The sequence below is a fragment of the Falco biarmicus genome, chromosome 15, assembly GCF_023638135.1.
Source record: "Falco biarmicus isolate bFalBia1 chromosome 15, bFalBia1.pri, whole genome shotgun sequence".
Classification (NCBI taxonomy): Eukaryota; Metazoa; Chordata; class Aves; order Falconiformes; family Falconidae; genus Falco; species Falco biarmicus.
Genome location: NC_079302.1, coordinates 22,521,227 through 22,546,810, shown reverse-complemented (window position 1 = coordinate 22,546,810; position 25,584 = coordinate 22,521,227). Strand labels below are relative to the sequence as shown.

At 57.5% G+C, this 25,584-nt stretch overlaps 1 protein-coding gene across 6 annotated transcripts; it reads right to left on the bottom strand.

The window, feature by feature from the left end:
* Positions 1-530: 530 nt before the first annotated feature.
* Positions 531-24,596, bottom strand: KIFC3 (kinesin family member C3). Of its 6 annotated transcripts, none has more exons than XM_056360247.1 (21): positions 23,827-24,596; positions 16,028-16,142; positions 14,289-14,434; positions 12,815-12,962; positions 10,507-10,721; positions 8,101-8,166; positions 7,665-7,808; positions 7,336-7,575; positions 6,929-7,102; positions 6,638-6,785; positions 6,419-6,549; positions 6,213-6,324; positions 5,775-5,956; positions 5,594-5,698; positions 5,235-5,365; positions 4,436-4,559; positions 3,849-3,978; positions 3,507-3,736; positions 2,716-2,850; positions 2,255-2,363; positions 531-1,727 (listed from the first exon to the last, which is right to left on the bottom strand). In XM_056360247.1, the coding sequence occupies exons 1-21, from the start codon at positions 24,220-24,222 to the stop codon at positions 1,702-1,704; spliced, it is 3,207 nt and encodes a 1,068-aa protein (XP_056216222.1). In that variant the 5' UTR covers positions 24,223-24,596; the 3' UTR covers positions 531-1,701. The 6 variants fall into 6 exon arrangements, with proteins under 6 accessions (XP_056216222.1, XP_056216223.1, XP_056216224.1 ...); XM_056360248.1 differs by having other exon boundaries at positions 10,507-10,703; XM_056360249.1 differs by lacking the exon at positions 23,827-24,596 and adding an exon at positions 20,830-20,986.
* Between the last annotated feature and the right edge of the window lie 988 nt (positions 24,597-25,584).

Here is a 25,584-nt window from a genome sequence, read left to right as displayed (position 1 = left end):
CAAGCCCTACCTTGCTGATACTTCGTCCAAATACAGTCAGGTTTTAGGAACAAAGGGTAGCATCCTGCCTCTGCTCCATGGCTCTGGAGGAGGTGGCTCCTGCAGCGAGGTGCCCTGGCAATATGCCATTGCAGCACAGCAGAACCTGGGCTGAAGATGCTGCCTCCTTTGAGCACCAGGAAACTCATGGTGCAGGTCCTGCCTGCACAGCGGCTGCTTGCTGCCTCGCCCAGGAGCTCTCCAGGAATAATCCTGTGCCTGAACCCGACTGAGGTGTGAGAAGAGCTGGGAGAAGCACAAGATGGAGCAAGATGCTGCAGTGCTTGCAGTTCAACAACTCTATCTCCTGCAATTTCAGGGAGCCCAGCAGCTGCAGTGCGAGGAGCTGTGCTACAAGAGGACCAGCTGCAAGAGCAGGGACTTAACGGGCTTTTCCAGCTCTGGGGAAGATGCTGTGCAAGTGGGAGGGAGGGAGCATCCACCCCGAGTGGGCTTAAACCTGCTGCAGGGAAATAACAGCAGTGCAGGACTGGCTTTAACAGTTTATTTAAAATAAGTTTTGTTACAAAACAGGATTTTTTGTTTTTAATTATTAAAATACATAGAAACATCTAATCTTACAAAAGGCTAAATTTATTTCTCCCCCCCCCTTTTCTTTTTTTTTAATAGAATACACTGTGGAAGAGCGAGAGGAGAGGGCTGTGGTGGGAAAGAGCCATCAGTGCATCCAGTCAGTTATCTGCAGCAGCAGGTGGTGTCCCCACAGGCGGGTGCTCAGAGGTCCAAGGAGCAGTGCCATCTTCTCCCATACCCCTGCCAGCTGCTCTCCCAAAAGCCAACAGGCTTTTGGGCTGGAGGTTTGCATTTGTTTGTTTGTTTGTTTTCCACTCGTTTTCCATTCCCAGACCATGTAAACAGGGTATAAATATTTCAAACACTTTCATCTTGATCACACTGTGATCTCTCTTGACAAGACAACTGGTAAATAACTTCACAATAGCTTCATTCAAGACCGCTAAATCCACCCCGGTGCCACGTAACGCGGGCAGCTCCGTGTCAGAGCGGCTGGTGCAGGGCCCTGGCGACACGGTGAGTGGCGGCTCGGCTCATGCAGGGCACCAGGCTGCCTTCATGCAACAACAGGGCTTGACAAACCTACCGGGAAAGGAGCTGCTGGGATTTTTTTTTTTCTGGCTTAAAATAGAGGAAGTGCTGCTCTGAAAGACAGTGGGCAGCTGCCTGGACATAGTCTGGGGGGAAGCTGTGGCCAGGGTAGCAGAGACATGTCCCGGGGCTCACCTGGCTCTAAGCACCCCCTGCAGCCGGATACCTCTACTCCTGTAAAAACAAAGCTGGAGAGACAGAGGGAGCACCCAGCAGCTCCCCACTCTGGCTAAAAACATCTGTCCGGCAAAGCTAAAAAGTCACAGAGCTGAGTGTCTGAGGGGGCAGATCCCTGCCCAGCACCACTCTCCCCCACTCTGAGATGCATGGCCAGCTGCTGGGAGACCCTGGCCTCGTGCTGCTCATGATGTCCATCCATACATCCATACAGTCCAGGTAGTGCTGTCACCCTCTGGTTTGGGGTCCTGGTGTATGAGGGAACGGCACCGAAGCCTTCACATCTTCCAGCAGCCAGCTCTCCATAGCACTGTGAGGGGCTGGGTCCTGCAGTGGGTTTGATGCCAGGGCTGGCACTTGTCACACGGGGACCGGCCTCAGCTTCCCTGGGGGGGAAGACACATGTGGGTCACGCCAGGCAGGGGGCAGAGCCACCGCTGCCCCAGCCCCACCCAATGGCATTTCAGCAGGTGCTGCACTAAGCTGGTACTGCAAGCGTCCCCAGGAGCATCCCCGTGAGCGGCACAGCCCAGCACCCCACCCCTGCCCGGGAAGCGGGGCCAAAGCAGAGCCCTCCACCGGCTCCCGGCCGCAGGCACTCACCTGGCAGCCGTGGCTGCCCCTAATTCAGGCTGAAATCGAAGGGGAAAGAGCTTCAGCCCAGGGGCACTGCTGCTATCACTCCCCCACCCCCAAGCCACTGGCAGTGGCTAAGTACCAGAGTGCTAACCAGGCTCCCAATGGCTAATTAGTTAATGAGTTAACCGGTTAATGGGATGATTACAAATCTTCTTTTGTTTTCCCCCACCCTGCACGTGGCTGGGACAGGCTGGCAGTGTGAGCCTCCTCCTCTGGAGGGACCCTGGCTGGGTGCCTGGGTTGCGGAGCAGGGCCATGGTGTCCCACCACCCACCTGAGGTCTGGAGCTTCCTGCGGATGGAGGCGGCGCGGCCAGAGAGCTGCCCCGGGCTGGGGGATGCGTGGCCCCGGCCAGGGGCTGCTGCAGTCCCTGGTGAGTCACCCTGGGAGGAGATGGGGCATGGCCCCAGGGTCAGCCCGTGCCAGTCCCCTGGGGAAGGCACAGGGAATAGGCTTGCAGGCAGAATGTGCCCGCCTGGGTAGCAGCATCCAAATCTGCTCTAGGGTACGCTGGGGCTGCTGCCAGACAGGGTCTGGAAGAGCCAAGGTGGCGGCACTGGCCAGGGGCTGCTGCCTGGGGACAGCCAGTGTCCCACCAGGGGATGGTCCCCAATGGAGGTGGCTCCAGGGGAACACCCAACAGCAAACTGCCCTGGGGCTCACATGCGGGGGCAAAATAGGGGAGCCCCTGAGGTGAAGGGGCCACTGGTGCCCTTCCTCTGCCCCCCCAGTTACCTCCAGCTGTTCCTGGCTGGGCCAGGAGGCCAGCTCAGCCTTGCGGGAGACAGGACCCAGCTCCACGGAGCGAACCCTCTCGGCAAACTTCAGGGAGCATAGCGTCTCACTGGTGTTCTTCTCAGCAGGGGAGACCTGCAGTTAGGCAGGAACAGGTGGAACGTCACCCTGCCGCCCGCCTGCATGCCCCCAGCGCTCCCCTGCCCCCGCCAACGCTCCCGTGCTGGACCGGCGAGATGCTATTATTAACCTGCCGCTCCCAGGATAGCCCTCTTCACCCGTGCCTGGGCCAGCGTCTCAGCCAGCCAGATCCTCTGTCACCAACTGCCCCAGCACAAGGGACAGCTGGGAAAAGCTGCAGCAGGTGGCAGGGGCTCAGGCACCCCCGGGGGGCTCGGTGTGGGTGCAGGCAGCTGGGGCAAGGGGAGAGGCACAGGACAGGAATGGAGGAACTGCCAGAGCCTAAATTCCTCTCGGCAAGAGAGGGGATGGGGAGATGCCAACATGCCCATAGGGATGGTATCCATGTGCAGGCAGGGAGGGCAGCACTGTGGACCTCCAAGTTCACACACACACCCCCTCAGCCTTGTCTGAGGGTGAAGAGATAGTGACAGAGCTGCCCCTGGCACCATGGTTACAGACCGGAGGGGTGTCCCCATGGGCAAGCCCAGTCCCCTGGTCCCAGCCCAGCTCCTTCCTCCAGCATCCCTCCTGCAGGGACCAAACCCATTCCAAAAACCATGCTGACCAGACACAGGGATGCCAGCAGGCCCCAGGTGCCCAGCCTCTACCTGCACCATCATCAGAGTCTTGCTGTCACCGCTGAGTGAGTCCTGCAGCAGGTAGGTCAGCTTGGAGTTGCGGAAGGGCACGTGGCCCTGCCGGGAGCGCAGGGCGTAAATGACGTCACCCAAGGCCGAGAGGGACTTGTTGATGTGCTGTGCCTCACGGAGCCGGCTGCCTTCTGCGCCCGACCGCCCAACCCGCTCCGACCCCGCCAGGTCCACCAGGTTCAGCTTCCCTAGGGGCACACAGCCAAACCCCCCCAGCTGGCATCAGCGCCCAGCCCCGCACACCCCTGGGCAGGCCGTGGCCCAGACACCCCGGTGAGGGGCTTGCTGCATGGCACTCACCTGTGGTACGGAGCCCTGTGCTGCGGTCGAGGCCACGGACGGTGATGATGAGCAGGGCGTGGGAGCGGGAGCTGTGCTCGTTCAGGTTGGTGCACTCCGTTGCCCGATTAACGTGGCCAAACTCGAAGACCTGGGGGAGCCCAGGGAGGTGGGGGGTGAGGCCAGCCTGCCCCAAACCCACCACAAAGCCCCCGCGACCCAGCAATGCTCAGGGATGTAACTCGAGCAACAGCCCTGCACAAAGTGCCTGGTCCATTGGGGCGATGACTGCAGTCAGGTCTCAGCCAGGGAGACACGCTGAAGGCAGAGGGTGACAAGCAGGGCACTGTGGTGACAGCCAGCATCCTGCTAATGCCCCCCCACCCCCCCCCAGGAGCTGCCTGGGGCCCACGTTTTTATTTTTAACCCCCTATGGCCCACCCCAGGGGACAGTGACCGTCACATCGCACCCAGAGACCTATTTTGGTCTCTATCGCTCCCCAATGCTTCAGACATTCCTGAATCCGGGGGTCATGCAGCAGAGGCACACACACCCCCCAGTTCATCCTCACCACCCTCCTGCTCCCGCTGCCCCCAACTCCCTGCACCTTGTTGATGTCCTCCACGCTCTGCACCCTGAACTCGGTCAGCCCGGGCACGTAGAGCTGCCCACTGCCATCGGGGCACAGCTTGATCTCCAGCTTCTCCTGCGGCTCCTTTCCCAGCAGGTCCCTGGGAAGAGGTGGGAAGAGGAGTACCCATTACCATCCCTGCCCCATGGGGGTGACATGCATGGCACCCCTGCCGCAGCTCAGGGCTGCGTGCCAGCACTGCCAGTGCAGCCATCTCCTCCTGGGGATGCTGCGTAGTGTATTTGTAGACCCGGGTTCACTGGCTTCCCAGGTGCCTGCTCCCACCCAGCCCAGCCCATGATCTCATCCCTGTTCTTTATTGCCGTTCCTGGTCCCCGTTATCCACATGGATGCACTCCCAGCCTCCTCCTGGCCCCTCCTGCCCGTGGCTGGGCAGGGGAGGAAAACATGCTCCCAGCTCCCAGTTAGTAATTTCTAAATATAATGTCTTGGTGGGGCAGGGGCAGTTGCGGTGGAGAGGAAGATGCCCCAGCCGCTGCATCAGAGCTGAGGGAGCAGGAGTGATGGCAGGGCTGGGAGTCTGCATAAGTAATGGAGCTTGAGGAAGAGTGCTTTGAAATGGTGGTGTGCACCAAAAAAACCTTCAAAATAAACCCTTGCATCACCAAATCCAGTACCCAGTGGCCTGGGAGCAAGCTGTGTGGGCAAGGCAGGGCTGGTGGGATGGGGAGAACAGTGTGGGGTGATGCCCACTGATGCCAGCAGCCCAGCAGCTCTGCTCACCCCAGCAGGAAGCTTCCCCCCCGCCCAATACCTGAGTGCCTCATTGTAAATCTCGGCAGCGCTGACACTGATGGCATAGTCCCAGTCGGCCGCCTTGCCCCGTACCTCGGAGAACAGGAGCTGCAGGGCCCGCTGGTTGATTCCTGGGTTTGCTGCCGTTCCCTGATGGATTGAGGTGAGAAATGGGAGGAGAACACCCTCCTGCATTTTTTTCTGAGCAGGAGCAAAGCTTTGGGGGGAGAGCTGCATAAGCCCCTGGGCAGCAGCAGTGAGCATCACTGGCGCACACTGGGGCCGAGCTGGCCCCCAGCCTGGTTAGGGGAGGATGCCAAGACTGGGCACCGTGGGATGGGAAGCTGAGGAAAAAGAGGGAAGGAAAGGCAAAATCACCTCCATTGTGTAGGTTTTCCCTGCCCCCGTCTGCCCATAGGCAAAGATGCAGACATTGTAGCCATCGATGCAGGAGGTGACCAGGGCTTGAACTTCCTGAAACACCTGGGAGGGACCAGATTGTTTCAGAGAAGGTGGCTGCGTCCCCCCTCACGCCAACAGTGTGGATGGCAGCACCCACCTCCTCCTGGGATGCTTGTGGGGGGAAGACCTTATCCAGCTCAAAGGACACCTGCTTCCCCTTGTGCAGGAGATGCAGGACAGCATCATCATCAGCATCAAAGGTCACCGCGTTGGCCGCCTCTGGACCCTCGCCATCCTCCTTCATGATGGGGCGGACTCGCCCAAAAACACGGATGTTTCCTTGGGGCAGGGGGGTGCAGAGATGGTGTCAGCCCCAGCGCATCCTGCTGCTGCTCCCGGTCACCATCAAATGCCGGGTGGGCTGAATGCTGCAGCCCACTGCTGACCAAAGCATTCCACCACCAGCCCAACCATCTTACAGGGGCACGGAGCACCCAAAGCCATGGTGCTGGGGTGCAGTGGGGCGATGCTCCCCTGTCCCTTTTGCCCCCCCTCCCACACTCCCACGACAGGACCCGCTGCCCCTGCCGCACACCTTTCAGCCGCACCAGCTCGTTGTGACACTTCTTGCGGAGCTGCAGCTCCCGACGGTACTTGCGCAGCAGCTCCCGGTTGGTGCTGTGCACCTCCTCGATGGCCTGGCCAATCTTGTGGGGGATGGAGACCAACGGCTCAGTGACCCCCCCAGCACCTCCACCCTCCATGGCGGGGAGCCGGGGTGGTGGTCACAGGGGAGCTAACCTCAGCCCTGGCGTTCCGCAGGGTCTCCTGAAGGAGCAGGGGGAAGTCGCGGACCTGACGCTTCAGGCTGTTGTAGTCATGGGTGAGGGTGCGCAGCGCTGGCTGCAGTGTCAGTAGGTTGGTCCGGACGCCTGCAGGCACGAGGCAGGGTGAGATGCAGGTGGCACAACACCCCAGTACCAGCCAGGTGACCCTGTGAGGCCCCTGCACTCTCCTCACCTGCCAGGTTTTCGTGCACTGCCTTCATCTCCACTTGGGCACGGGAAAATGCCTCTTCGATGGCACGGTTCTTCTCCTCCTCCATTGCCTGCATCTCCTCCAGCATCTGCCCGTGGGCTTGCTCCAGCTCAGCCTCATACATCACGATCTGGGAGAGGCACAAGGGCGGTGTAAACTCCAAGTCAGTGACCACTGGCTGCCGCACTGCACCACACGGTGAGCACCATGCAGGCAGGAACCGTGATGCAGCCAGGCAGAGCAATTTCTGATTTACACCTGTTGTGCTCGGACCTGAGCTCGGAGCTGAGCCACCATCTTTTGGGAACTCTGCAGCTGCTGCTCCATCTCCTTCAGCACTTGCCTCTGCATCCCCACCTGCTCCTGCAGGTACTGGTTTCGGGACTGGCTCTCACACAGGGCTTGCTTTGCTTTGGCTGACTCCACCTCCACTGTCTTGATGATGTACTGGGAGGAAAACCACCCGGAGATGGAGTATACTGGGGAAGCAGCACCCAAGGGGCCCAGGACAGAGCTGGTGCTGCCCGAGGGGGGACAATTTACAAAATCACAGTGCTGTGCCAAAGTGCTCAGAGCAGAGGGATGGGTAGCACTTGCAGGACGTGCACTGGGCACTGCTAGGCACCCAGCCCAGCTCCCCTTGCCCAGCCAGAAGAGATAGAAAGCTCCATGATGCTCACCTTTATCTGCTGGGGCTGGGACTTGAGGCTGGCGATGGTCTCCTGGCTGTCCCGCAGCCGCCGGCTGAGCCGTTCCTCCTCCTCAGCTCTCTCAGCCAGGGAGTCCTTGAGCCGCAGCTCCACCTCGGCCAAGCGGTTCGTCTTCTGCTGCACCTCCAGATCCAGCTCCGCCAGCTTGGCCCGCGTCTCCTCTGCCTCCCGCTGCAGCTGGGACAAACGCTCCTGCAGCTCAGCGTTCTCCTGGCCCCCAAACAGCAAAGTCAAGGAGATGTCACCCATGGGTGCCTGCTACCCTGCTGCCGCCGCCGCCGCCACCACCAGCGACTCACCTGGAGATGGGCACAATCCTGGCATGGCGCCTGCTGCTGCCGCCGCAGCTCCCGCAGCTCCCCCTCGCACGCTTTCATGTCCTGCCGCAAGCGCTCGTTCTCAGCCGCCAGCAGGTCACGATGCTTCTCCGCATCCGTGCCGCCCTGCCATGGCAGGGGGTGGAAGCCCGAGGCACCCCAGGGCCCCCCGGCCTGCTGCACCCCAGTGAGTCCCCAGCCCACCTTACAGGGAGCCCCTGCCTGCCACACCGGGGACCCCCCAGCCTGCTGCATCAACAAGCTTCTGCCTGCTGGCCCCTGTCCACAGCAGCAGGGCCGCCCCAGGCTGCAGCACCCGAGGGTGCCCCCCCTGTGAGCCCCCTCCCTCCTGACGGCCCCTCAGCCCCAGCGTCCCCCCGGGCAGGGCTGGCTCAGCCCAAGCCCAGCAGCAGCTCACCAGCTCTGAGCGCAGCCGGCTGATCTCCTGCGCCTGCTCCAGGAGCTTCGCCTTCAGACTTTCAACCTGTCAACACAGGCAAGGTTAACGAGGCGGCATCTCGGCAGCTTTTGGAGGAGACCCCACGGTGCCACCCAGGCCACCAACATCCAGTCTGGCTCACGCCTTTGTTATGCCTTAATTTTCCACCTTGCTCTGAGCGCCTGATTCACATGAGCTGATTAAAACGAGCACTAATGAAAGCCTTGCTTCGACCTTGTTCGACCATGGGTATAATTTGTCCATGTTGAGCATTAGCAGAGATCATTATTAAAAAAAAAAAAGAAAAAAAAAGCATTGTATTTGGAGAAGGAAAAAACCCAAACCCATCTGTAATTTTGTTTAAAGAACCAGAAGTGCCTTGTCCTGCCCTTGCAACACAGCTTCACTTCACCTTCTTTATTTTTCTTTCTAGGAAAGTCATCTTGGGAGAAAGAGGGAGCAGGAGCCCTTCGAGTAGACTGCATGTCTGAGTCCGACAGGAGGATGCTCCCCAGCCACCCCTATTTGGGCACCTGCCCATCCCACGGGGACTAGGTTGCCCTTGTCCAAAGCCAGGTGAATTTCAGAAATCCTCAAATTTTTGTGCAGGGGCTAGCAAGTCTCCCTGGAAAATATGCAGCTATTCAAACGAATGCAGCAGTGAGTGACTGGCAAAGCCAGCAGTCTCCTGGGCTGTTTTTACGTGGTTTGCCTGGCTGCTCTATCCCTTGGCCCTGTGCCCCAAACCCTACAGCCGCTGCGTGAGCACCACCACCTCCCCAAAACTCACCCCAGGGAAAGCCAGACCTGGCCATGTGCTTCACCCTCATCCCCCAGATCCCAGCCTGGCTCCTGGTTTCCCCGCACCAGAAAGCTGCCCCAGCGCCAAGCCTCTTGCTGGGATGCAGCAGGCTATTGCCCCATCCCAATAACCAGCTTTTTCTAAGCACCTGGGCCTCCGTGGATGATAATTTAGGAACTGCTGATTAATAACAAATGCAGATGTGCTGACACAGTGCTGTAATTAATAAGTCATTAAGCCATGCCCTTGCAGAGATGGCAGTGCGGTGGGCAGCACCCACTGTGCAGCACCCACTGTGCAGCCCGGGCGCTCGGCAGGGCACGGCCGGGGCTCTGCGGGCCAGCTTGGCGTGCTTGTGGCTACGAGCTGCGGCGAGCGACTGGTACCTGCCGGTGTCAGAACCTGCCTCCCTCCCTCCACAGCAAGTCTCCTCTGCTACGGCTGGGGGGCTGAGCACACCAGCCTCGCGCTGAAGTGGAAAAATCCCGTTCAGGAAGGTACATGATTAAGGTATTTTTTCCAAGTATTTTTTAAAAGAGGGGAGGGACCGAGAAGACAGAGCCGTGGCTCGTTGCAGGGAATCCGCCACCCCAGCCAGCAAACGTGCACGCCGGAGCCTGCCCAACGCTCCCCGTGCCAGTGGCACCTGAAAATGCTGATGCACCTCCATCCCCTACCTGCTCTGGCATCTCCAGCTGCATCCGGATCTCTGGAGGCGACAGGGACTCCTTGGCAGCCGGATCTGGCTCAAGCCGTGGCCCAGCCATCCCCGAGCTTTGGGGGTTCGGGTCAGCGCTTCCCTCTGGCTGGCGTCGGCTGCACTTGCTGCCGAACTGGCCAGCGCAGGGCTGGATCCTGCTGGCGCTCACGCTTGTGTCATGCAGAGTATGCCAACCAAACGCAGGACAATTACGTCCGCCTTTTTGACACCCGTGGAACAAGCAGAACCTGACTGTAACAGCTTCCACAACAGCCACATGCAAATGCCTTTATAAGCAGCCAGAATTTCAATCTCCCTGGGACGACCCAGGTCCTCACACTGAGAATGTGGCCACACCAGCACAGTAGATAGTTTCTGGGGAGGGGGGGTTCTGGTCACAGCAGCCAAAACACTCTCCCCTTTGGCAGACAACTCTGTGCCTTCATGTTCAACTTTCTACCTCCTGCTGACTCTCAAAAGCCACTAAAATTAATCCGCTGGGTTGGTCTAACAAGCTTATCCTGCAGTGGCGGTCCTGTGCTGGGAGGATGGACAATTGCTGCAGGGCTGCAACCCCGATGCCCAAAGCCCTTCCAGCCACATCACGTCCAAGGAGCCACGCGCCCTTGCCAGCGTTATAACATCAGTCAGAGGGCTGCGAGCACCCCGAGGGAGATGCAGCCTCAGCCAGTAGGACAGCCGCAGCGCTCAGGAGCGCCCGGCTCCCAGATCATACCGACGCACCTGAGCCAAGAAGATGCTCCATGATGGAGGTCCTATGCTCCTTTCAAGCATGGCCCTCACTAACTGCAAGCCATGGCACTTTGGCCAAGCCATAGCCTGAAGCTGGAGACCCCAGTGTGCCCCCCCGTCCCCACCATACCTGGCCTTGCAGCTGGAGAGAGCGGGATAGCTCGTCGCTCTCCCGGGCAGTGAGCTTCTCCTGCAGCCGCAGCAGCTCCTCCTGCAGCTGCAGCTTCTCCTCCTGCAGATGTGCCATGGAGGCCATCACCTTCTGGATCATTGGGAAGGGCCGGGCTGCTGGCAGGCTGGCACGTTTTCCACCACAGAGCCTCCCTCCTGCAGTGGGAGCAAAGACTGAGCCAGTCAGGATCTGGCCACCTCGCCAGGGAACAGGATGCCAGCTACAGGAAGAGTCCCCAGGGGCTGTGGCGGAGATGGGGCTGCGGGAAGTCTGACTCACAGAAGTCCCGTGGAGAGCAGTGACATGTCAGGAGATGCATCCCAAGTGCCACGGTGCTGACCACGACCAAGGTCAGTCAGGCTAACGGGTGGGGTCTTGCCGGATTTGGCCGGGGGGGGGGAGCCAAAGGGACCTGCCAATGCCAGCAGAGCATCCCAGGCCATAACACAGAGTGCCTGCCCACGCACCGTGCTGTGACCCAGCCCCATCACACGCTGAGATGCTGCTGCCTCACTCAGATAACAACTGCCTTCACCACGGCGCTCTGATTCATCCCGGCATCCTTTTTTCTGAATGAGCAGGTGCCGGTGGAAAACCAGTATGTGATCGTGTTATTAAAGACTGCGTTATTACACACAAATATAATGGAAGCCAAATTAAAAATATACAGGTACCCTGAATGGCTGTATTGCCTAATCCTTGTGCATTTGGCTTCCTAACCTTCCTAGTATTATATTAAACATTGTTTTCTGCATGTTAATAGAGCCACCGGTGCTGACAGAAGCCAACCTGGCCGTACATCAGAGCCTACCAAATGAATCCCTACGTGATTTGGTAGTTCCCAAGAAGAAATGAGCTGGCCTGACTCATTCCCAATGTGGGGATGAGGCACTGTGGCGGGCAAGCTGGTGGCCAGGATCCCGGCTGCCTGGCGCCCTGCCCTGCCTGCCATGGATTTCATCTGCTGCCACCAGAAACCTGAGGTTTTAAAGGCAGAAGGCGATGCTGGGAATTGCTTCACTGCCTGCGGGCAGGTGCTGCCCGCCTTATGGGAAACATCCTGAATACAAGAAACAAGACTTTTTGTGTCTGTGAATCAGACCTTCTACCTTTAAAGGGAGTTTAAAAGCCAGCAGAATGGGTAAAAAATGCAACTCTGGGACCAAACCATAGCTCTGCTGTCGACTGCATGCCCTGGGACTTAACCAGCGACACCTGCAGAAGTGATCACTGGATTCTGTCCTCGTGTCTTGGGCTGGACACCCTGAAAGAGCATAACGGGTGCCAGCTTTTCTTCCTTTCCACGACAAAAGCTCAGGCAGGAGACTGTGAAGTTCTCTTTAAACCCACGCCAAACAAAACCGACCCCAAAACTTCTTAAGTTAACAGGAATGCCAGCTCTTGCCCCTTGGGGAGCATGCAGGGATAAGACAAGATTACAGGAGGCCCCAGGACTCCTGTGGACGCATCACCTATCTGCACACATCATCCATGCTAATCCTGGCCTGGGACTGAAGGCAAAGCCAAGTTCAAAGCCACAACACTGGCTGCCAGTCACACTGCCAGGCAGGGGTGATCCTGCACAAATAACATGCTCCTCCTTGCTCCAACACCTTTCTCCTGCAAGGGCATCCTTGGGGAGAAGAGATGCTGGCACGACATGCATTACATCTATGCCAGACAGACGCATGCTGGTGGCAACATGGGTCTGAGCGCAGCAGGCACGGCATGCTGACCCTCCTGGCTTCCAAAATGCTTTGAAACCCATTTGTAAAGCAATCCCTTTCCACAGGTCTGCCCCATTGCCATTGCCACACATGTCCTTCTTCCTGCATCCCTACTGGCAGATGCTCGGGCATGCAGCCAGGGACCACGCCAGGAGCAGCTCCCGAAATGCGCCCTGACAAGCCTGCACAATTCAGTCCCAATGGAGAAAGACGGGGAACTACAGGGATTCACCCGCCCTGGTGCAGCCATGCACACTGCGAGCATTTCCACAAACATTACGTTTTCCTTAGAAGGGAGGAAAGAGCAGTGGGTTTCCTAGCGCTCACCTGCTCTGTTCACCCAGTTAAATAAATTATCAGTTGCCTGGTGTCACCCGACAGCTGGCTGGTGTTTGTTTTCTACCGAGACCCGATCCCCCCGTGGTGAGCGCAGCCGCATGTCTATGTTCACCCTGAAAGAGGAGAGGTCCCCCCAGTACCCGCTGGCAGGTAGCGGGTGCCCATCCCATCCTGCTGCCATATCCCAGTTTCCCCCTTACCTGCTTTCTCCAGGTTCATGGCAGAGGCTGCCTGCACCGGCGTGGCAGCTGCCAGCTCACAGGGGGCTGCTGGCGGCTCCTCCGTGGCTGGTACCAGGGCCCGGCGCCCGCTCTCCTCCCACCGCCTTCCCCCGCTCTCCCGCAGGACCTGTGTCCGTGAGAAGAAACAGGATGGAGAGCCGAGATGCAGCAACCATGCACATTGTGATGGTCACGGTGTCGGCAGCCAGCGTTTCAGCGGGCTGGCCGGGAGGAGCAAGCAGGGAGGAGGTTGCAGAGGACAGCACAGCAGGACCTGGAGAAACTCTCCCTCCGAGGGATTTCAGGTTTGGGAAGCTGCCACGATGAACTCACTATGTTGCTTTTAGTTCTCTCCATGAACAACTCCTTCCCTCAGCATGGTCACACAGTTATACTGAATATTACCTATTTTTCTTTTTATGGCATTTAAAAAAAAAAACAACACAAAATGGACCCTGTCTTCCAGGCAGGATTGAATGTGATATTGAACACTCAAGTAATGCCATGCTCTGTGGGATGGAGCACAGCTCCAAAACAACCAGAAAAGAATCTAGAAGGAGGCAAAGGAATACAGAGAAGGTCCCGAATTTCTTTACCTGTCATATCTATCACTTGCTTGCAGAGGGTGGGAAATCGAGGGGGTGGGTGGGGCATTTATCCCCATTTATAAAAGCACTACAGCATGGATGCTTTTAGAAAGCCAAGCTGCCAACCGGCCAAGCTCACAGAATCGCTCCCTGCCCCACTCAGAAGTGCCTTTTCTTATCTGTATCTTATCTCAAAGCCCATGGCCTCACCCCGCAGGCCACTGATGCTGGGGAAACCCGTCTCACCCCAGTAGAGGGGTGAATACCCGGCACATGCCAAATATTTCTGAGAGTAATTTGGAAGGAGGTGGCAGCAGCATCCTCCTGGAGCAGCTGTGTGTCTGCAGTGCATCTACATTTAAGACTCCGGAGGGTTTTGCCAGAGGGAATTCATCAAAGCTGGTGTGAGATAAGAAGGTGTTTTCCTTCTTTTTAAGGAAGGGCAATTTGCCTGAAGCCCAGAATGAACTGGCGGCAGCAACACCAGTACACCAGGTGTCCCAACACTGTCCCTGGCCACAGTAGCCTTCCTACTAGCCATCCCATGGGCAAACACTATCTCACAGCACAGCATTTTCTTATCCCCCTTCTGCCTTGAGCTCTCCTGCCTACGTGACCCAGAAGTGACCCAGAAAATGTTATTCCAGGCTGTTCCCTGGCATTTTTTGATGCCTTCTGACTTCCTGGGGATACTCTTCCCTCCCTGCCCGGGCAGCAGCTCTGAGGCATGCAGTGCCAGATCGAGATGGAAACTGGCTGCAGTGATGGGAGGGACCAAGGATGGCCCAGCAGGGTGCAGGGCAGCCTTCCCACCACCCCAAAAGCACCCTCCCCACCCGAGCCACGGCTGGCCCAGCACTCCTCACCTGGAAAGGCTGGCAGAGCCTGTAGGGGTTTGCAGTGTTCGGCCACCTCACACTGAGGATTTTATGGTTAACCAGTGCAGACAGCAGAGGAACCTGGGGAGAGGCATCCACTCTGCTCCCGGTGACAAGCGTGTCCTGCCCACAGCCTGAGACGGAGCAAAAAGTGTCACTGGATCAACCTGAGACCCCAGGACGGACACAGCCTTCGGCCTCCCTCAGCAAACTCACCTCCTCCTCCCTGCTGCCACCACTGCACTGGCACAGTGGAGACAGTGCATAAGTTTTATTAAAAATGTTAATTATGTTAATTAGAAAAATTAGCCCTTCAGGGGGTGGAGACTAGTTGCCAACAACTAGTAATGAGAATTTAGGGTGTAGCATCCGTCTGCAGTCTGCAGGACCAGATCCGTCCCCCCACTGGGGACATCCCACCCCTGCCCCTCACCACACTGCTCCACTTCCTGCGATCCTATCTCGGAAAAGCTGCCGAAGTCTGCTTGCATCACCGAAACCAGACAGACAGACCCTGCCAGTGTCACCTCCCTCTGCTGCCCCCAAATATTTCCTTTACTTGTCATGCAGCAAACCTGAAAGCAGACAGGGCAGCAGTTCCTGTGCGGCTCAGAAGGAAAACAGCATCTCGAGGAGCTTTTTCCTGTGGCTGTGTCCTCCTCTGCTATGGGCGAAGTGGCCGTCGAGGGCTACATCCCAATGGGAACTGCTTGGGGGCCCTGTGTCCCCTCCCCACCTGTCTGCTACAAGTGCTGCCACCATCATGGGCAGCCAAATGGCTTCTCTGGCAGGCAAGGAAAAAACCAACAAGCCACAAATCAAACCCCACTAATGCAGGGTTTTTTTTCCCCTAAAATCATCCGCAGGCACCTGGGCCAAAGGCTGTGAAGCAGCATCTGGAGGTAGATGTGCCCTGACGAAGTCAGTCCATTGCTCTGGACTTCTCCTCAGCCTATAATTAGCCATAACATTTTGCGAGCCATGAAAATTGAGCGTTTCCAATGCAGTGGCGAATGCCCGGATAAAAGGCGACGAGTTCCCCTACCCCGGCACGGGCAGAGGAAGCCCTGGGAAACCCCGTTTTCGGGGGGCTTTGGTGCCCCCAGCACTCCACTGGGCTGGCCCAAAAGCCAGGGAAGCAGCAGCGCCTGGATAAGCTGCTGCCAGCCCATAGGGATGGTGGACGCTGAAGCCAACAGCAAAAAAAGCCCAAGTAAGGGGGGGGGTGTCAGCCTCCCCCTTTGCCAAAACCTGGCAGGGAGGGGGGAAGGGCTGTTCCCCGACAAGGGGCTGCAGGCTGGTGCGCGCAGCCACCCCCCGCCCGCGGCAGGGAGAAGCCCCTGCTGAACTCACCCGCGGTGCCGCTGCGCTGGGGAGAGACAAGGAGCCGAGGCTGGGGAGAAGCAGAGAAGCGAGGGCTCTGTGTCTTCCCTGCCATGCCTATCGCCCCGTTTGCTTTCCTACATATTAAACTTTACCCTCTGTCCCCAAGGTTCTCGCTCGGAAGGGCCAGGAGGGCGATGGAGTCTGCCCTCTCCGCGCACCCCCTAGCTGTCTACCGCTTCCAGCCCGCTTCCGAGGCTCTGCTTCTCAAATCCCAAGCTTCATCCGGAAAGAAATGTGAAAAATGCGGGCTGGCCTGTTCCCGGCCTCTCCTTCCCGGGCGGGCACGGGGCGGGAGCGCCGGCTGAGCCCCAGGGCAGGACGAGCCGCCGCGCCGTACTCACCGTCCGGGGCCGGGGCCGTCGCCTCCCAGGCGGCTCCCGCGGCGGGCTCGGATCCCAGGTCCCAGGGCGTGCGGGATGTGATCATGGCACAGGGGTCCCGGGCGCGGTGACACCCCTGCGTACAAGGGCAAGGAAAGGCCTCTCAGCCCGGCCGCCCCCCGGCCCCGACCCCCCGCCGCAGCCCCGGCCGCCCCGGCTCCCGAATCCCGCGGAAAGTTGCCCCAGTCCCGCTCCCGGGGCCGCGGGCTCCCCCGTGCTCCCGGCGGATGTGACATAAACCGTGTCTGCAATTAATTCACTCATTCCTGAAGCCCTTCCAGGCTCCTCCTGACCGCGAGCGGGGGTTATTTATTGCCGAACTCCCGGACGGCGGGCAGCCCCGGGCCCGGGCCGCAGCCCCTCGCCCGCCGCCGCGCCGGGGGTGTCTGGGCGGGGTACGGGGGTGCGGAGCCCCGGTGCCGCCCCGCCCGCCGCGGGGGTCCCTTGTTCTCCCAGCCGGCAGCCGCGGTGGCGCGGGCGGGAGCCGCAGCGGGGCGGTGCCGGTGCCGGTGCCGGTGCGCAGGAGGCGCAGTCCCGCCCCGCCCGCGCCCCCCGGTGCCAGCGCCGGTCGGTACGCAGAGGCCCAGCAACGCCCCGCCCCGCGCCCCGCCGGTGCCGGTGCCACCCCAGCGGCGCCGCCCACTGCAGGCTAACGGGGAGCCGTGCTCTCGCCGCCGCCCCAGGTGCTCCGTGCCGGGCGCCCCCAGCCCCCTACAGACAAAGGGAGCCCCGGCCCGGCGCGGCGCGGCTCGCCCCCCTCCCGGCGGTGCTGGTGCCGGCTCCCCGGGGCCACTCACCGGGCTCGGGACGGCGGCAGCGGAGGGACAGCCGGCGCCAGCCCCGTCCCCGCCCTCCTGGGCACTTCGGTAACGGAAACGCCGAGCTCCGCCCCGCTCCCGTTGCTATGGAAACTCTCGGAACCCCCCGACGGGCGGCGGAGGCGGGGCTGCCCCCCCGCCCTGCCCCGGGCGGTGCCGGTTCCGGCGGGCGGGGGGTTGCGGGGCGCACGGCCCGTTCGGGCCCGGGGGAGCCCCCGGCGCGTCCCCAGCCCCTGTCGCCGGAGCCCTGGGGAGCTGGGGGGAGCCCCCTGTGCCCCCGGCGGCCCCTCGGCCCTTCCCCGACCCTCGGGTCCCCCGGTCCTCCCCGAGCACCCCTTGACAGAGCCCCGGGGGGCTCCCGGTGTGTCCCTGGTACCCCTGGTGTGTCCCCGGCCTTTTTCAGCCCAACCCAGGTGCTCTCCGGGGAGCCCCGGTGTACCCCCCATCCTGCCCACGCACCCCTCCTGGCACACAGCTCATTGGGGTGCTCCCGCCCCTCTCCTCCGACACCAAACCCCGGCTCAGCTCATTCTTCCCTGGGGGACAATAGGGACAGAGCCACCTGCACCACCAAGAAGGTGATCATAGTGCTGGTGACCCACACGCTAAGGACCGGAGGTGACAAACCGTGCCCTCGCCTCCCGCCGCGTCCCCACCGCTCCCAAACACCGGTGCATCCACTGGCACAGTTGCCAGCCAGCACCCAGGCTCGCCGGGGCCCAGGGACACCGATTTCACCGGGAAAACAACCTGTTTCTAACCCACAGGCGTGAAGAAAACAGCACAACGTGCCCCGAGACCTCTCCAAAGGCCCTGGTGTCAGAAAGGCAATAAAAAATTCTACTTTAAATATAATTTATACACATTTTTAGGGTGTGATTTGTATCTACCTGTCTGTATTGCACGTACAATCATTATGTTAATGGCTGGTTTGGGTGACACAAGTTACTCATGACTTGCTCATGGTAATTAACTGGCAGTACCGGATATTTCCCACAACAAAACTTCACTTGGCTTCCGCGGTGGCGGGTGCCCCGTGCCTATGGCTCACGTCTGCACGCCTGCTGTGGGGCTGACCCGTGGGGTGTGCAGGTCCTGCCTGGCTTCGGGGGGACACGGGTTTGGTGCCGGCCCTGCGGGGCTGGGAAGGGGAAGGCTGTGCCCACCAGCAGGCTGTGTGCCCTTCAGGCAAGGGCTCCTCAACCTCCCACCCTGTCACACTCAGTCGCAGCCTTTCGCTCACTCCTGGCCAGGTTTGGAGCAGGATTTGGCCTTGTCCTTCCATCCTGGCATCTCCCTCTTGGGTAGCCTCAGACCTGCCCAGGACAGACTGCCCCATCCCCTGCCACCAGCCAGCTCCATGGATGGGGGTGATGGAAAGGCACCGGGACATGGACAGATGGATGGACAGACACCCACACACCCCCACAGACACACACCCCCACATGACACACAAGCTGCTCCAGCCACTCACCCCAGGGAAAGGGGTCTGGGAAGTGTCACCTCCATACCCCCACACCCCTGGCACAGCCAGGCCCTGAGCAAGGCCGTACTGGCCTGGCAGCTGCCTCCACCTCTGTGCTGCGGCTGCCTTCCCCCCCCGCAGCCAGCGCAGCAGAAATACACCCAGCGCAAACCTCCCAGGCTCTGCAAAGCGGCGCCTCCCCTGCACCTCAGCTGAGCTTTATTGATGTTCCCAGTGCAGAGACCTTGGCTTGGATGGATGGGGCGGGGGTGCCTACAGACCCACGGATATAGTACATATATGTACCCCTAGAGCCCCTGAGCAGTTGTGCTGATTTGCATAAATACCCTATTAACTGTGCAGCTCCTTCATCTGGTTTGGTGATAATATTGACACACATAAAGCTACTTTCTACTTTCTGATAGCAACTGTAATGCCATATCATCACTGACTTCATTTACGAGCTGTAAGGGTAATATAAATGTTTATGTAAATGACTTTAACTGGTAAGTAATTTCCTGCCTTTTGAATGCTTCAAGTTTTTAATGGCATTGCTATTATGCAATGCATGTAAGTTGTATCAATTACATCAAATACGTCTAAATTAACTAGGCATATGTGTGAATTCCCCTGTTTAGAAAAATAACTTAATGAATAAGCATGGAACAAAATCTGAGATGCAGAAAGTGGTCTGTGCCAACAGTCATATTCAAATAGTATTAAAAACCCCACCCCTCTGAGCTGCAGGGCTGATCTTCGGCAAGGATGGCATAGTTTTCCACCAGCCCCAGCACACCAGGGACAGGATCCCCAGGGATTTGGAAGTGGGGTTATTTAGGGTTGGATCCATGCTGGTAGCCAAGTACCAGCTTCTTTTCCCTTGGCCACAACGATATTTGTGCCGTAAAAAACCCCAGGGGATGCCTGCTTGCTGCCGGGTGGGCCGGGGGCAGCATGGGAGCCTGTGCAGGCAGCGGGTGCCCTGCTCGCCTGCCCCTCTCTGGAGGGATTCATCTGCGCCGGCTGGGATAATCTCAGCCTGCTCCCCCAGTGATGCTCCAGTCCTTTTCTCAGATGTCACGTCTCTGAGACCTGAGCAAGCACTATCTGACGACATCGCTGGAGGTATTTTTAGAAACGCCACTTTGCAGGCAGACAGTGAAAAGGCAGCAACTGGCAGGTCTCACTGCCACAGCTCGCAGGTCCTGCGAGCACCCGGCAGGTAGCGGGAAGGCTCGATATATCGACGACCATCAGTGTTCAGACACTGCCCTCCACGAACAGCACCAGTGGCACTGGCCCGCCGTGGGGCACGCTGCCAAGGGACGGTGACCCCGGCACATTTTTAGCTCTTTGCTTTTAGCCCAGACTTTTTTGTTAAAAAGAGAGGTTAATTTGCCTTTTACTTGGATTGAAGGGAAGCTCCAGCAATTAAAACACATCGCTGAGCAGGGCCTTTTGCGTTAGGCATTTGTTCTACCCTGAGCAAATATTTAACCTACATCTATAAGACAGTTAAAAAATGTCCCAAATCCCACCAAAAGTTTAACTGTCACTCACCTTCCTTCAAGCAACCCAGTAACCTAGGCCAGGGACGCAGGCAGGAGCATACCTGAACACTCTTGTGTGTGGGGATGCTCCCCCCCATTGGAAGCACCAGACGTCATGAGAATGTGTCCCCAGAGCACAATTAATTACAACCCAGCTCATTACTCTAATTTTGCTCCTCCTCGAGGAGGTGAGGGGATTTCTCAGCATTGCTGAGGCACGGTTTGCCAAGCTGACATGAAGTGCTTACCAAAGCAGGAACAACCCCCCTGCATTCCTACATCGCCGTTTTGTGCAAAGATAGGAGTTTTAATTAAGTCTTAGCATGCTCCTGAGAAATTTAATACTCATTTTAAAGTTCACCAACTGAATTAATTCAGCCTGGAGGCTCTGATCCTTCAGATAGGGTTGCGTTGAGATGGGTGGAGAGCTGGAGCTGGGGAGGGACGTTGCAAGGATCGCTGCCTAAATCCAACACCTTGGGATGCTGCTGGCCGCAGCAGCAACTTCGGAGGGTGGCGGGGGGCTCGGCAGCTGCTTGGCTCAGCCCCCCTGGCCAAGCCCCGCGAGCCGGTTAGGCCAGGTTGGGGCTGCTGGGGTGGCAGGGAACAGCCCAGGGCAGCAGGGAGCTGGTGCGGAGCCGAGGAGCCAGCCGGGCCGGCTGGGAGCTGCTGCACGCTGCGGCTCGGCTCTGCCTGCGTCTCCCCCATGCAAATCTCCTTTCTATCAAGCAAATGACAAAAACAACATCTTTTTCAACCTGCTGTGCTCAGGCTGAGAAAAACTGTACGCTGTGCTCAGTCAGGGGAGTGCCTGCAAGGCGTAGCAGCCATCAGGCAGGCGGCTCTTCCACCCCTCTGAATCTCTTACTTCAGACCGCATTGCAGAGCCACCAACCAAAACCTCAGCCTCCGTGTCTCCCCTTCACCTACCTTTTGCCTTTGTCATGTTCTGCAGCTGGCTTCAGGTACCGCGGGCGTTTGGCTTTAATGCTGGTGCTTCCCATAAGCGAAGCACCGCCAGGCTCATCCTGCACCACGTCAGCTGCTGGGGAGCTGTGAGCTGCTCTGCTGGAGGACTGCAGCTCACCTGCTAAGTCATTAATGTTTCATGGCATTAACCAGTATGAGCTCCTGCTTATAAAGCACTTCTTAGAAACAAGGCTAAGAGTAAGTACGAGGTGGCCCAGCCAAGGCTGAAACTGCCCCATCTGCTGGGGGATCGCCCTGCCGGTTTGAGCGGACCCAGCGAGGGGACAGCTTGATACCAAGTGCATTCCATCCAGGACATTTTATCCAGCAAATCAAATTTCAGGCTGTGCTGAAAAGGTCGCTGCATCCTGAGCAGGAACTCCTGGAGTTCCTGGTCTAGCAGGAGCCCACTGGTGGTCCTCTGGCCAGCACTTCCAGGGCATCCTTGCGACCTTATGCTCAGGACCTCGGGTGCTTTCTGCAATTCTTTTTTAAACAAAAAAATGTATGAAGACAGAAGCTGCAGGTGGGTTACTGGGATTTTTTCAGAGTTTTGCTACTTCTGCCTCTCATTTTACCCTTGAGGCCAAGCCCCTGTGAATCCGCCAAGCCCCTTACCCTGACTGGGTGACACTGGTGACAGGGTGTGCAAAGATAGGGTTAGGCTTTCTTCTGCACAGGCAAAAGCGATGGGAGCCATCTCCTTTAAAAAATACGTTCAGTTCTCAGCAAAATCATTTATTTTTAGTGCCCTCCAATGTATACTTGGCTTTGGAGAAGAAATGAAGCTGAGGCAGTAATGCTGAATAACTTAGGGAAAAGAGTTTTGGGGCTGATGTAAGTGGCCGTGCTGTGCTGGGGTGGGGAGTGGCCGATGGAGGAATGCAGGGCTTGCTAATAATATCCACAGGCATGTAAAATGGGCACAGGTAAATCAGTAAGAGCCTCTACAGGGCAATACTCCTGTGGTCATAAAGTAAATGCATCCATGTAAAGGAAAATACTGTGATGGCAGGTGAGACATGAGATGGGCTCAGCTGCATCCCGGCTACAATGCAAAAGCTGCACCCGACAAAGAGAAGAATATGCAAACAAGGTCAGATATTCTTCTATGAAATTAAACAGCCCCCCTGCTAACCAGCTTTGACTGCTCGATATCGAGCTGTCTGCAGAATCCCACTGTGAGTCCAGCCCGGCAGGGCCACAGCCCTGCTCTCTGTGCACTCCGTGTCACCCACACATTTGAATGTGCCCTAGGGATGTTCAGCAGGCACGGTCCAGCCACTCCACTTGTCTGTGAAGTCTCAGGGCCATGATGTGCAGGATGCTGTACTGCCACCGCTCTGCAGCTCTGACACCAGAAGTCCTCCAGCGGGACAGAAACATTACCCTCCCATGCATTATTGACACCTGTTGTATGCAGCGGATGTCCCTATGTCTGCACTGGTGATGCAGCTCGGAGCCCGGTGGCAGCGGTGACTGCCAGCTCCCGGGTGGGCATCAGCAGAGCCCTTTGGCCGCAGCCTGGGGATGTGCTGGCTCAGCCGTGCCCAGGCCCCTGTTTGCATGCAAGCCACCCATTTCCCTGGCACCGCAGGGATGCTCCCACTGCCTCCATGCATTGCTGGGCGATCTCTTCCCTGCTGTTATCTTCCCTGAGCTGGAGCATGCCAGCCCACCCCATACTATCACAGCTTCCCACTTAACAAGGAAAAAGGCTGAGGTCTTTCTAATTGAACTTCCTGAAAGGTATTTCATGATGATTTAATCATTGTGGAACTAAGTGGGACCAACTTCTCACATTTTTCTTCTAATGTGCAATTGAGATGGTGAAGAAAACTGCGCTCAATTAACAGGAAGAATTCCCAAAGAGATCCATGAATCTACCTGCCAAAATTTTTCAGAGGAAAATGTTTTTTCCTCTTTAAAACTTAACACACAAAGAGATACACAACTACCACAGAAACTCATCCTGTTTCAAAACAGAAGCAAAATTTCTTGTTCCCATGCTGGTGCTTCAAAGGCATCTTTCTGTTGCAGCAGACTACAGAATTGAAAACTTCAAATGAAGTGCCAGGGTCTGTCCTCAAAGCAGGTTTTATACCCAGTGAGGCTCTTCTGCTTCTCAGCTAAGCCAGTGGAAGTTGGGGAGACAATCAAAGGAAATGTTAAATTCCAGCCTCCCACTAAGGTTTAGGGAAAACAGAGCAGCACAGCGCTGTGCAAAGCTATTTTAGAAAAGAAAACTTCTACATCTATGCCCAATGAATATTAAACAGCCACACACTTCAGCTCTGCTGCCTGCGCCTGGCACTGCGTGAGCAGATTTAATTTGCCTTTATGAAGAGGAGCAGACCCACACCCCTATTTCCATGCATATGCCTTAGAGATGAGCGGGATGTGAGGGTGAACCCAGGTCCTCTCTGCCAGGAGATTCCTTGAGCAATCACTCACAACTGGAAAAACAGGGAGACATTAAGGAAAATCTGGCAGCACAGGCAGGAGGAAGAGGGAGGAGGGTTTATGCGGATTGACATGGAATAACTGCCAGCTTGCCACTTTTTTCATGCAAACCTTCCTGGGCTTTCAGGTCTATTTGGGGATCCTAGAGAGGTGTTGAGTGAAAAAAATAAGGGTGAGCTGGAAAAAGAAATGGTACACAAGGTGGGACTGAGGCATGGTTGGGGCACTCAGCATGCCAGCCGAAGTGGCACTGGGGCTCTCCAGGGCTCAGATGTCTCTATTCAGCTATATTCATCTTCAGTCCACCAGAAAAAAAAGTGCTGCTAATTAACTCCTTGGGAAACAGCTGCAGAAGAAATAGAGAGCCTGTGTGCAAACGTCCGGGCACATTTCATGAAAACGACATCAATCCAGAGGCATTTTCATCCCCAGCCTTTGCTTTTGACTCAAACTCTGCCCTGCTCACCCACCGCCCCACCGCCCCACCGCTCGCACCTGTGGGCCTGTCCAGGCCAGCCTTGGTCCAATTTCTTGGAAGCATCTTCCTCCACGGGCCAGTCTCTGCAGGGCACCCACCGGCTGGCAGCAATACTCTCCGAGGCCGTGGTGCTCACCCTCCTCACCGTGGGCAGGGATGCTCTCCGCAGCCTGCAGCTCGCTCCTGTTGCGGCTCGCCTTGCTCCAGCCCCGCACCGACAGTCCCACCAGAGCACACAGGGCGTGCATGGTGCAGCACAGACCAGGAGGGGCTGCCGGGCTCTGGGCACAGCAGACCTCTGCCGCCAGCCTCCCTAGGGCCCTGGGTGCAAGTGGCTGTGCTGGTGTAGCAGATGCTGGCAGTGGCCGGCTGGGGTGGAAGGCTTCACTGTGCTTTTCCACGCATGGTACCATGTGGCTGGCACACCGGCACTGAAAAGTCAAGCCCTTTTTGTCAAGGGCTTTGTCAACTCCACCCCAATTGTTGATCCTCGAGTGAAGCCCCCCCACCCAGCAGTTCTCCTCTTCCCCTGTTAAGGGCCAGAAAATGTTTTTGTAAAGAGGGTCTGTAACAGTGCCTGGTGCCAGTAAGGTCTCAGCGGCTGATGCAGAGCCAGGGTGGCAGGACTCCCCAGGGACACTCCACTCACTGCCAGTCTCCCCAGCAAGCAAAGGCAGAGGATGGCTCCACACCCCCAGTGTCGCCCTTGCCAACGAACTTCTCAGCCTGCGCAAACCTCTGGTGGCTCTGCCCCGTCTGTGACTGGAGATGAAGAAAGCAATGTCCTCTCCACTCCCATCTGCCAGTGCATTAAGAAAATGAGAGCCGATTAAGGTCCATACCCTCCTGAGCACCATTGGTCCTCAGAAAATTGCTGACACAACCGATTTAGTAGCACTGGCAGACAGGTGGGCTTTCCTCCCTCTGCAGACAACCAGATTTAGATGGGTTTGGGGCTGCTGCTCTGAGCATTTGCTGTAGTCAAAAGAAGTGGTTTAATTGCACAGAATGAGTGTGTTAATTGGATATTATTTTTTTCCCCATCACCTGTTAGAAAGTTGGCTCAGGCAGTGCCTTTCCTTGCAGACCTACTCCCCCACCATGTATCACGTGAGGATGCCAGTATGGGATGGGAGGGAATTCAGAGGAAAGCGCTCCTGTGTGCCCACACCACCACATCAACCTGCATCGACTGGAAGGCCCCACAGCACCAACACCTCTCCTGTTTCTCAAGGCAGGCTAGCTGGAAAGCCCCATTTCCTTCCCATTAATCTCCACCTGGGAGCACTTTCTAGAAGGCAGCCAGGAACATGAAAACCGGGGAGATTTGCAAAATAAACAGCGATCAAACGCAAAGACCTCTGTTCCTGCTCCAGAGGCGGTCTGCCAAGACACACAGATTGTATCGGGCTAATTTACAAAAGAAAAACCTCCCTAATTAGTGTTCAGGAAAGCCCTTTAATGAGAAGCACGTTAGTGTAAAAGCGAGAGCGCCGAAAGGTCAAGCTGTTCCTAAATGCCAGAAAAACAGGAAAGGGGGCAGAGCCGATCCCTGCCCGCCCAGGCTGCAGCACCGTTTTCTCACTTTTTAAATAACATTTCAGGTTATTAGCAAGGCATTGATAAACCCCAGAGCCTAACGCCCAGCGACAAAGCAGAGCCACCGGACACAGGCTCCGAGCATCTCCCCACCAGCCGTGGCCGCTCGCCCCGGGAAGGCTGGGCAGCCCTTGCCGACATCTCTCTCGCATTCCGGGGCAGAGCGTAGGCTTTAT

Coding starts and splice junctions, on each gene's coding strand:
- KIFC3 (XM_056360247.1), bottom strand. CDS start 24,222: ATGGTACCATGCGTGGAAAAGCACAGTGAAGCCTTCCACCCCAGCCGG. Junction 12,963..14,288: donor GGCTCTGCCAGCCTTTCCAG/GTGAGGAGTGCT, acceptor TCACGGACACAG/GTCCTGCGGGAGAGCGGGGG. Junction 3,979..4,435: donor GCGTGGAGGACATCAACAAG/GTGCAGGGAGTT, acceptor GGGCTCCCCCAG/GTCTTCGAGTTTGGCCACGT.